Source organism: Ursus maritimus, unplaced genomic scaffold (assembly GCF_017311325.1).
Source record: "Ursus maritimus isolate PB19 unplaced genomic scaffold, ASM1731132v1 scaffold_14, whole genome shotgun sequence".
Lineage (NCBI taxonomy): Eukaryota > Metazoa > Chordata > Mammalia > Carnivora > Ursidae > Ursus > Ursus maritimus.
In genome coordinates this window covers 60,184,657-60,195,621 of record NW_024423786.1, presented here as the reverse complement: position 1 = coordinate 60,195,621, position 10,965 = coordinate 60,184,657, and the positions used below count along the sequence as shown (strand labels likewise).

The window sequence follows — 10,965 nt, the reverse complement described above, 5'->3', positions numbered from 1 at the left end:
GAGGCGAACAGGGCACCCGCGGACGCACCCCAAGCGACAGCTGCTCCGCCAGCCCCAGCCCCCGGCGTCCCCGCTCCGGGGAACCTCACCTGGCGAAGGGGGAAACGGCGGCTGCGGAGCCGCCCTGGCCGCTAGCACTAAATCCCGGGGAGGGCGGGGCCGCAGCCCGGGGGCGGGACCGGAGGCCGTGGGGGCGGGGCCTGGCGCCGGGCGGGGGAGCCCCCACCACGCCCCTTGCCCCCCGACCCGGGACGGCCGGCGGGCTCTCCTCCGCCTGGCCAGACCCCGAGAAACCCTTCTCCAGTCTTTTCCCTCTCTCCTCCTCCGCACCCCTTTCCCGCCTCATTCAAAGACCTTTTTATCCCTCTCAGACTTCCTCCTGGGGGTCCTGTCCCCCATGCCCCTCTCCCCAAATCTTCCACCTCTCCCGGCCAGAGCCCCACCCCTTACACGAATAAGCACCAGATGGAGAAATGCGGCCCAGGCCCTGGGAATATAAGGCCAAACAGGACATCGTCCCTGACCCCTAGCAGGGGAGAGAGCGTCCCTAGCCCTCCTGTGGAGGGAGGCAGGGTGGCACAGGGCGCTTTGAAACGGAGCTAAGGCAGAGAGGTGTTGCTCGTGCGGGAAGTCGGCCCCCAGCCTACACAGAGTCTAAGATTGGAGCCATTGTCTGTGTCCCAGCTCTGAACGTCGCTCCAGTGTGCCACCCCAGAAAGGGACCCTTTGGGGAGCTCCCCAGTGTAGAATATGTGGGAGGTCTTGTGTGTGGCTGGGCTCCTAACCCCCATCCCAGCTTGGTACCTGGTCTCAGTGGTCAAGGGCACCCCTCCCCATCACTGGCGTTTAACTGGCCTCATTCTGGCTCAACCCTCCTTCCCCCATGTAGTCTCCACACACCGGCTACCTGGATGGTGGCCACAGGACAAAGTCTAGAACCTCGGAGAAGGCTCTGAGGAGGAACATCCCTCTCCCTTTCCCTCAGGGGTCCCGGGGAGGAAGTCACGAGTCTCAGGACATCTGGCCTGTCTCCTTCTGTCCCAGGGACGGATGTGTGAGCTGTCCCCAGAGTCCCTTGGAGGGAAAAGCCTACCCCATCTTGGTAAGCACATAGGATATTCCAGCACTGATGGGAAATTTTTCATAGTTCACAGTTCAACCTGTTTGGTTTCCTTGCCTTCTCTTGCCTTCCAAGGAGGCCAGCTCATCACACTGTGATTGCTCCCTCCACATCTGATGTCCCTAATATACTGTGGGATCCACACGGTAGGGACTGGATCTGTCTTGTTCATCCTTGTGTTCTTTCTTTCCTTTTTTTTTTTTTTTTAAGATTTTATTTATATATTAGAGAGAGATCACACAAGCAGGGGGAGGGGGAGAGGGAGAAGCAGACTCTCCGCTGAGCAGGGAGCCAGACACAGGGCTTGATTCCAGGACCACAGGAGCATGACCTGAGCCAAAGGCAGACACCCAACCACTGAGCCACCCAGGCGCCCCGCATCCTTGTGTTCTCAGTACCTGGGACAGTGTAGGCATGTGATAGGTACCGAGCATACTGTTTGTGAAGTCTGCTCCGTCTAACCGTCATTCCTCTGTCGGGGATCTGTCCTTTCTCCCTGCTTTTAAGACATCATTGGTATTTTGTAGTTCTGTTACAAAGTATCTAGGTATGGATTCTTTTTTACTCATTCTGATTAGTGTGTTGTGTTTCCTGTATCTATGAATTCATATCTTTCATCGGTTTTGGAAAATTCTCAGCTACTATCTCCTCAAATATTTTGTTTCCTCCATTCTTTGGTTCTCCCTTTTGGGGACTGTGGTTAGAAGTATGCTAGACCTGGGGCACCCGGGTGGTTCAGTCGTTAAGCATCTGCCTTCAGCTCAGGGCGTGATCCCAGGGTCCTGAGATCGAGCCCCACATCAGGCTCCTCTGCTGGGAGTCTGCTTCTTCCTCTCCCACTCCCCCTGCTTGTGTTCCCTCTCTCGCTGGCTGTCTCTCTCTCTCTGTCAAATAAATAAATAAAATCTTCAAAAAAAAAAAAGTATGCTAGACCTTTTCACTCTGTCCTCCATGTCCTTGAAACTCTCTTCTATATCCTTCAATCTTTGTGTCACTGTGATGCAATCCAGGTAATCTCCTTAGGTCTGTCTTCCAGTTCACCAATTCTCTCTGTGGTTATGTTTGTTGTGCTGTTTAATCCGTCCTCTGGGGGGGTTTGTCATTGTTATATTCAATGAACATTGATATACTTTGTATGCTGACAGTACTTCATTGAGGTATAACTTACATTCAGGAACATGCCCAGACTTGACTGTATAGCTCAATGCACTTTTTTTTTTTTTTTAAGATTTTTATTTATTTAAGAGAGAGAGAGAAAGCATGAGCAGGGGAACAGGAAGGGGCAGAAGGACAAGCAGAGTCCCAATGAGGCAGGAAGGCCTGACACAGAGCCCAATCCCAAGACCACAAGGCCATGACCTGAGCTGAAGTCAGACACCTAACTGACTGAGCCACCCAGGGGCCCCAGGTCAATGCATTTCAACCACTATATGTGTGTATTCATGCAGATAAAGACCCAGAACATTTCAACGATTCCAGAAACTAGCCTTGTGTCTATTTTCAGTCAATTCCATTGTCCTGAGGCAATGACTATCTGATTTCTAAAACCCATAGATCGCTTCTGCATGCTCCCAACCTTCTTATCAATGGAGTCACATACTGTAATTGCATTTGGCTTCTTGGAATCAACATGTTTTTGAGATTCGTCTTGGTGTTGTCCAAGTTCTTGGTGGGAATCACATGGTTCCATGAGCTTCTTTGGGAAAGAGCACGTGACACTTGATTTTTTCTCTGAATGTCCAGTGTCTTCACAGATCTGGGTGCACTAGAGGTCCTCTGGGAGTGGAACCCATATATGTAGAGGATATGCGGGTATATGAAGGGAGATGCAGCCAGAGAGGTTGGCAGAAGCCGGGCCAGGAGTCAGTCCATCCTTCAGCAAGCTTTCACTGTGCCAGGTTCTGGGGACCCAGGCGAACAAATAGACATGATCCCTGGCCTTCCTGGATTCATTCTATAGGGCCTTGGAGAACATGGGTAGGAGCTTGGGGCTGACCTGAGGGCTCTGATAACCACTGAAAGGTTTTAGCAGAGGAGAGACATGAGCAGCTGGGAAAAGGGGAGGGAAGAAGAGCAGGGAGCTCAGGGAAGAAGCTCTTCCCCTCGGTTCAGGGGTGAGAGCCTGGCCCTGCGTAGGCCTTGGCAATGAGATGGAGAAGAGGTGAAGATTATCGACAGGACTCTAGGCCTAGGTCCTCTATGCTCCAGCAGGAAACCAGACACAGAGGCTCAGCCCCACCCAGGGTATCAGAGGCCACTGTATCCCTCCCCTTCTCCCTATCCCTTTCTTACTTCTGGAGTTAAGCTTCTCTCATCCCACCTGTGTGGGGAAGCCCTGCCTGACCACCCTCGGGGAGCACCCCTTCCAAGCTGAGATGGGGCGTCCTGCTAAACCCGGAGGCACAGATCGGGCACCAGTCCCACTCTGTCTGCCTTTCCCCAACCCCGGCCCTGCCCTGTGGGCTCTGAATCCGAGAAGGATGAACACATTCACACCACCGGCCAAGTCTTTCCCCAGACGGCAGGGAACCAGAAGGGTAAGCAGGGAGGCCCCCTGGTATCTTCTCCACCTACTGGGTAGGGTTTGGGGGGGGGAGGGCCCATCGCTCTGCAGAAAACTCTCCTCTCCTATTGGGAGCCATCGGAGTGCCCCCTTAGCGCCTCCCTTCTTGCTCTGATGGCTGAGATCATGGGGTGTCCCCTGTCATCTTACCTATGCCAACCTTTCGCCAGGGGAAAGTACCTCTCTCTCTGCTGGGGCTGTGTGTGGCTATTCCCTCTGCTTGGAAGTCCTCCCGCCCTGATCCCGATCTGGCTAAGTGCAGGAAGCCTATCCCTCCCTGGTCAGGTCCCTTGCCCTGAACCCTAAGACCCCTGCACCTTCCCCTCATTGCTCTCGTTGCTCTTCTCACCTTGCCAGTAACTTGCCTGTCTCCCCTGCTCCATTCCAAGCTCCAGGCAGAAAAAGACTTGATCTTGCCTGGATATTGCTGTGTCCCTCCTGCCCAGTCTAGTGCCTGGCTCATGGGATAAGTGTTGAACAAATGGGTGAGATAGTGTCATCTGGGTAGGGTGAAGCCAAGGAGACTTTTGACACCAGGAGCTCCTTTGTGGGGAGTGCTGCCGAGGGGAGTGGCCGAACCCCCCATAAGCACTCTCTGGTGAACCTGTCTGTGCCCCCTCCCTGTTTGGCCCCACGTGGTTGGCTCTTCCTAGACCCTGGGGTGAACCCCTCCCGTTCCATCACCCCATCTCCATCCCTCAGCTCCTGGGGTCCCATCCTTTCCCCGTGTGGATTTGCCTCGCTAGTTTTTAGTCACCAGCCCACCACGCTGTATGTATCTGCTGGTTTGCTTTCCAAAGTGGAAGCAACCCTAAATCCCCCCCACCCCCCGTTCCTTCAGGCTCGCCGAGGAGCCCAGGGCCTTTGCGGCACAGTGGCTTAGAGCCCACCTCCGGGGTCGGACTGCCTGTGGTGGAACCCCCATTCTATCACTTGCCATCCTGTGACTCTGAGCAAGTGACTTCCCATCTCTGGGCCCCTGTGTCCTCCTCAAGATGCTTCTATTAGAAGCATTTACCTTTGGTGTCGTTGGAGAATGAAGTGTGTCGCCGTGTGTGGCAGCCAGCGTGGAGGCCGGTGAAGTCCCCACTCGGCGTGAGCACTTCCGGGCACAGTGCCTTCCCCTGGGGACAGGGCTGGTCTGGGTCATCAGAGGGATATTGCAGAAAGGACGGTGTGTGATTCCGAGCGAGCTCGTCCAAGACAGCCTGGCTTCTGCCTTCCTCTCTTGAACCCCCCACTCTGGGGAAGCCCAGCCACTGGGTCATGAGGACACTCAAGGGGTCCTATGGAAAGGGTCCCCACACCACGGGACGGAGGTCTCTCGCCAACAGCCAATGCCGACCCGCCAGGCACGCGAGTGAGCCATCCTGAAAGATGACCCTCCAGCCCCGGTCAGACCTTGGATCTCCGCGACCCCGACCGACGTCTGGACGGCACCCTCGTGGGAAACCGTGAGCCAGAATCACCCAGTTAAGCTGCTCCTGAATTTCGGATCCACAGAGACTCTGAGATCATGTTTATTGTTTCAGACGATTAAGCTTTGGAATAATTTGTTACACGGCTGTACGTACAAGTGCGTGAAACGCTTGGAATCGCGTCTGACTGAGTCCGAGGCTGGCGACTGACGCGTAGCTGGGAAGGACACGGCCAGTTATGCCGTGAACGCAGGGCCCTTCGGCGCCAAGTCCTAGGCTCCTTTACCTGCCTGCTGTTCCAGTGACCTACCGCCGAGTAGGAAGACCTAGCGGCATAGACTGGCCATGTTATGCTCCTGAAGTTCGAGAATCTGGAGTTCCCCCAGGACAAAGTGGGGATAGATTTTCTCTGCTTGACCGGGTCTGGAGCTGAGTCGACAGCTGGGGGCTATCTTACTGCTCACATGGGGACAGTCGATGCTGCCCTTTGACCGAGCCCCTCGATGTGGACTCTCCAGGTAGCCTGGGCCTCCTCACAGCATGGTGACTGGGTTTTGGAGGTGGTGTCCCAGGAAGCAGAGGGCAGAAGTCGCCAGCTTCTTTAGGACGTGGCCCAGGAAGTGGCCCAGTGTCACTCCTGCCATATTCAGTTGGTCAGCCAGCAATAGAGGGAGGCACGCATAGAACCAACCTCTTGACAGGAGACATGTCAAGGAATTTAGGGGCCATTGTTTAAAAGTGCCAGACCCCCGTAGCCTCTCCTGTTGGGTGAGGGGCTCAGGAAAACCACACTCCGGTGGGTCGGCCTTCCGTGCGCAGGAAAGAGACACAAACTCCACAGCGTGCTCATGAGGAGCTCACGTGGGGAGCGTGCGTCACAGAGCTCCAGCGATGGGGACATAGTTGTCAGGGACGATTCCTGGTGTCACCCTGTGCCAGCCTCTGGGGGAGCGAAGACAAGACCTTAGGGAGTGGCTTTAGAGGGGGGTGCGTGGTCTAGAGCGAAGATTTTTAAAAGATTTTATTTATTTATTTATTTATTTATTTATTTATTTATTTACTTATTTATTTAACAGAGAGAGCAAGAGAGCACAAGCAGGGGGAGGGAGAAGCAGACTTCCCACTGAGCAGGGAGCCTGACGCAGGACTCGACCCTAGGACCCTGGGATCACAACCTGAGCCGAAGGCGGACGCCTAACTGACTGAGCCTCCCAGGCCCCCCCTAGAGGGAAGATTTTTAAGGAAACACCACCAACCTGATGTAACAGATGGCACATGAGAAACGTCTGGGGGAGGGACACTCCTCTCTGCCTTAGGAGCTCAGAGCAGGCTTCTCGGAAGAGGTGACGTCTGAGCCGAGGGAGAAGGGCATCGGGGTATGCGAACAAGCCTAGGCAAAGGCAAGGAGCCAGGAGCAAACACAGGGTTTGGGCAGCTACGAGTGATTCAGTGTGGCTGTGGGGTGGGCAGAGCTGAGACACAAAGCCCCAGGGACAATGGGGGCCGGGTTCCAGCAAGGATCACAAGGGAGGATAACTTACGGATGAGAAATACGTGTGCGGCATGAGAGCAAGGGCAAGTCCAGCAGACTCTTGGCCTTGCTGAGACGCCGAGGAGGAGGGAGGGTCGGGGAGGGAGGTGGGTTTGGACACAGAGACTCTGAGAGGCTCATGGGGCTTTCGGGTGGAGATCCCACTTAGAGCTGTGTTGGGTCAGCTCTGGGATGAGGCCCCCATAAGACATGGGGAGCTGCGGGTGGACAGCCTTGAATGTCAGGGTCAACAGCCAGGTCTGTATGCCATGGTCATATTCCATAGGAAGAGCTAAGGAAGGGCTTTAAGCAAGAGATGGGAACGGCTCATGCTTCATGAGGGCCCAGTGCATGCTGGGCACCGTCCCAAGCATCGTCCATGGATTTATTTGGACCTCGCAGTAATCCTGTGAGGTCCGTGCTGCCACACTTCACCGAGGGTGAGAGATCACTGATGGTAATGTGGAACATTATGCCAGGACACGTCTTCGACTTAAGGGGGCTTCTTCAGAGCTGTTAAGAGGTAAACAGAATTAAAAAAAAAAAAAAAGCCATTGAATCAATGAATTACATGATTTGCATTTCAAATACGAGGAAAAAGGAATGGAGCTGTCACAGTAACTTACCAGAGCCCCAGTGAGACACAGGGCCAGGATCTGAAACCCCAGCAGCCCGACTACTCTGAACCATCATTTGACGCCGGACAGGAGGTCGTCGGCAGAGTGGAATTTCGCGAAGACCAGTGTGGCTGAGGAGGGTGCGGCGGAGAGGGGACTGGGCAGTCCGATGGCACCGTTGGGAGACTGGAGTCTGCAGTCAGAGGGCCACAGGACAGGAGGAGGGCTCAGGTAGGCTGGAGGTCCTTCAAGAAGGGGCACAAAGGTTGACCCACTGGGCGTCGAGTGTGAAAACAAGGATAACTCCAACATGTTGGGCCTGGAAAGAGAGTACAGCGTAGGGGGGAAAGAGGCAGCTGCTGCAGGTGGGAGGGGAGTCCTGGGGCCTGGGGAGTACAGCTGCCTGCTGGGCACTCGCTAGGCCTGTCAAACGAATGGATCAGTGAGTTGTTGTCTGACCTTGGGCAAGTTGTGGGAGCTTGATAGATGGTCTCTGGGTCTCTCTCTCTCTTTTTGAGTGTAAAACGAACAGATTGGACTAGAACGTGTAAAATAAAATGGAAGGCACTTTCCTAGAAGGGGTAGGCGTTCCTCTCTCCATCCCCAGGACCTTTATAGGGCACCCAAAAACAGCGGTTCTGGTCCTGGCTGGCTGGCTGTAAGTTAGATGAACTGAGGCCCCATTTGACACCACCAAATTCAGAATCTCTGGGTATAAGGCCCAGGGATGGAGAGTTGGTGGGTTCTTTTTTTAAAAGATTTTATTTATTTATTTGAGAGAGTGAGAGAGAGCATGAATGGTGGGGAGGGGCAAAGGGAGAGGGAGAAGCAGGCTCTCCGCTGAGCAGGGAGCCTGACACGGGGCTCGATCCCAGGGCCCTGAGATCATGACAAGAGTCAGATGCTCAGCCGACTGAGCCACCCAGGCACCCCGGGATGGATAGTTTTTGAAGCTGCCCAGATGACTGCGATGTGAAGCTGGATGAGAACTTTTGCCCCGAAGCCTCTAGGTACCCAGTTTGAAAACCACTAGGCTAGGTGCAGGCCAGGATCCCTTCAGGGCCCAGGCCCTTGGTCTGAGACTTGGGGCTGGTGACGGGCTAACTCTTACGTTTCATCTTCCACCTACCCAACCCAAGCCTCCTGACAGCCAGGGACCAAACGCCAGGGTTTCTCGACCACACGCAGCCGAGGTCCTGGGACCGGCTAAATGTTGGGGGGACTCCCCTGTGCGTCCTGGGGGCCAGGGACGCCATGGAGGCCAGCATCCCCGGCTTCCACTCACTAAATGCCAGGAGCACATCCCCCTATGAAAGCAATCAAAAATGTCTCCAGATGTCGCCAAATGTCTCTTGGGGTGGAAGATCCCCCCCTCCCCCCAGTTGAGAACCACTGTGCCACCCCAAGTCTCCCGTCCCCCCTCTGCCCTCCCCAGTTGCAGACAGAGGCCAGGCAGGGGTGGAGGCCATTTGACAACAGGTTTACTTGGCCTTGGCAGGAGGGACGCGTCTGTGGGAGGCCAAGGCTTCACAATGTTAAATGGAGGGATAGCATGCCAGCAGCTGACTGATGTGGTCTCAACTCTAAAGGGAGGGACTTTTCCAAAACACCCATTCCCGGATTCCCAATCAGTCACGAGAGGGCCAAGAGGAGCTTCTGGGGCAGACAGCCCCCGCTTTCCGAGAACAGGCAGGAGGGGGTGTGGGAAGGGTGGTGTGGGGAGGGGATTCTTTCCTTCTGTAGATATTTTCCTGGAACCAGTGGCTGCTCCTGTCTGATTAGTTGAGGGCTGGGGGGGAGGAGCTTCCCAGTTGTGGGCGCCTGGGTCCCTGGCGGCCCTCTGACACAGGGATCTTGGGGACGTCTGGGCTTGGGGTCTGGAAGGCTGAACCTGTGGGACTGGAACTAAGGGGCTGGCTGATCCCCTCCGGGGGAAGTGGAGATTATGGGTTCGTGGTCTTGAGAACCGGCAGCCAGGAGGCTGTCAGTGTCCTCACTTGTTCTTTTTGCTTCGAGGTGGTAACGGGACCTGAGGGGAGACAGAGAATGGGAGGCCTGGGCAGGGCAGGGCAGGGCGGAGATGGGGCAGGGACGGTGGTGGAAGGTCCTGGGGGGTCCGCAGTGGTGAGGGCGTTTCCACTCTTATCGCCCCCCCCCCTGCACCCCCGGACTCACTCCACCACGAGGCTCATAACACCCAGCAGCAGGGCAGCTACTAAGACCGAGAGGAGCAGAATTCTGGCTTCGCGAAGATCGTGACTTCCTGCAGGGAACCCAGGAAGCAGTGAGTGATCCCAGGGACCTCACCAGTCGTCGTGGGGCCAGGCCGAGGGGTAGAACCTGGGAGGCAGCGCTTTCGGGGCCAGCAGCGCACCTTGAACTCCTGGCAGGTGGAGCAGTTATACAGGATGGTGCTGCCCCCTGCAGGAGACAGCGGGACCACAGCTGGGGCGGGGAAGCCCCAGCTCCCCTGCTACAGCACGCCCCCCGCCCGCCTCTGCCGTAACTGCCAGGCTCTCCTCGGGTACCCCAGGTGCCCCTGTCCTCACTCCTCTTCCCTTTTCTACTCACGGCAGGCGGGAGCGCAGAGAGCTGAAACCAAAGACAACGAAGGGTGGGGGGAGGGGAGCCGCTCAGCCACGCCTCCTTCGCCCCAGAGCCCAGGCACCCCCCCATCCCTGCCTGCATCAGTACCTTCCCTGGTGTACGCGGGGAGCTTGGTGTGTTGCAGCCAATGCCAATATAAACGGAGGGAGGAAGGAGACCCTTTGATCTCTGGGGAGACAGCAGCGATTTTGCGATTTTGCGGGGCGCCTCGCCAGGGCAGGCTCCCCTCCCCCCTCGGCTCTCCTCCCCCCTCCCCCCAGCACCTCCCGGATCACACGTTCCCGTCTCCACCTGCCCGCCACCCTTCCCTGCCTCCCCCACCTCTACCTCCCCTCCCCGCTGCCCGCTGCCCCTCAGAGCCCCTGGGTCGTGCCTGGCCCTTGACCTCACCCATGACCCTCAGGACTCTGTGAGTCTTCTCTGTGACTTTGTTCATGGACGCCTCATCTGCGGAGAGGGGCAGGGACCTGTGATTCTTCCCTGACTTTCCCAGGGCCTGAAGCAGCTCTCCCACCGGGAGAGGCCGGTGTGTCCAGGGAGGGCTGTGGACTGAGGGGGCGGCTGAGGGTCCCGGCTGGGAAGCCACAGGCTGCCCCACTCTGGGTGCGGTGGCGACTGTTGCCCGGCCTGTCCCTGGACGTCTGAGTTTACCCAAGGCAAAGGCGGGGAAGCTCCAGGAGGCCCCACAGTTCTTCCACAGAACCTCCACTCGGCTGCAGAGTTGAGCCAGGCGGCCCGACAAGTCACGGGCTGGGAGGTGGCAGAGGACACAGCCCTGGGCAGTTGCCAGGAAAACCCCACCCAATGCCAGCACCCACATGAGGCCTGCTGGCGAGTGGCGGACAGGGGCCGGCCCCACTGAGGCTGGGAAGGCCTCCGAATGCTACGATCCTGGTTCCAACTCTTTGCCTGGAGAGCCTAGCGTGTTCCAGAACAGTGGGGGATTCTAGAATATTCTGGAATGGTACCACTGGTCCATCTGTGGCTGGGGCAAAGGGGAGGCCCAAGGGACTGAGGACCAGAAGAAGACTGGGCAGAGAAAGCAGGGTTTCTGCTGCAAAGGCGACCGCAACCCCCCCTCCCCAACCTGGCCCTCAGGAGCCTTAACA

The 10,965-nt window shown here is 56.5% G+C and overlaps 1 protein-coding gene across 3 annotated transcripts; it reads right to left on the bottom strand.

Moving 5' to 3' along the window:
* Positions 1-5,062: 5,062 nt before the first annotated feature.
* On the bottom strand, positions 5,063-10,902 carry TMEM95 (transmembrane protein 95). 3 transcript variants are annotated; one of them, XM_040629944.1, is made up of 7 exons: positions 10,508-10,902; positions 10,247-10,303; positions 9,944-10,024; positions 9,821-9,841; positions 9,590-9,694; positions 9,425-9,512; positions 8,746-9,278 (listed from the first exon to the last, which is right to left on the bottom strand). In XM_040629944.1, the coding sequence occupies exons 1-7, from the start codon at positions 10,674-10,676 to the stop codon at positions 9,155-9,157; spliced, it is 645 nt and encodes a 214-aa protein (XP_040485878.1). In that variant the 5' UTR covers positions 10,677-10,902; the 3' UTR covers positions 8,746-9,154. The 3 variants fall into 3 exon arrangements, 2 of the variants coding, with proteins under 2 accessions (XP_040485878.1, XP_040485879.1); XM_040629945.1 differs by having other exon boundaries at positions 9,590-9,670; XR_567784.2 differs by lacking the exons at positions 8,746-9,278; positions 9,590-9,694; positions 9,821-9,841; ... (1 more) ...; positions 10,247-10,303; positions 10,508-10,902 and adding exons at positions 5,063-6,043; positions 6,358-7,145; positions 7,259-7,494 and having other exon boundaries at positions 9,425-9,498.
* Between the last annotated feature and the right edge of the window lie 63 nt (positions 10,903-10,965).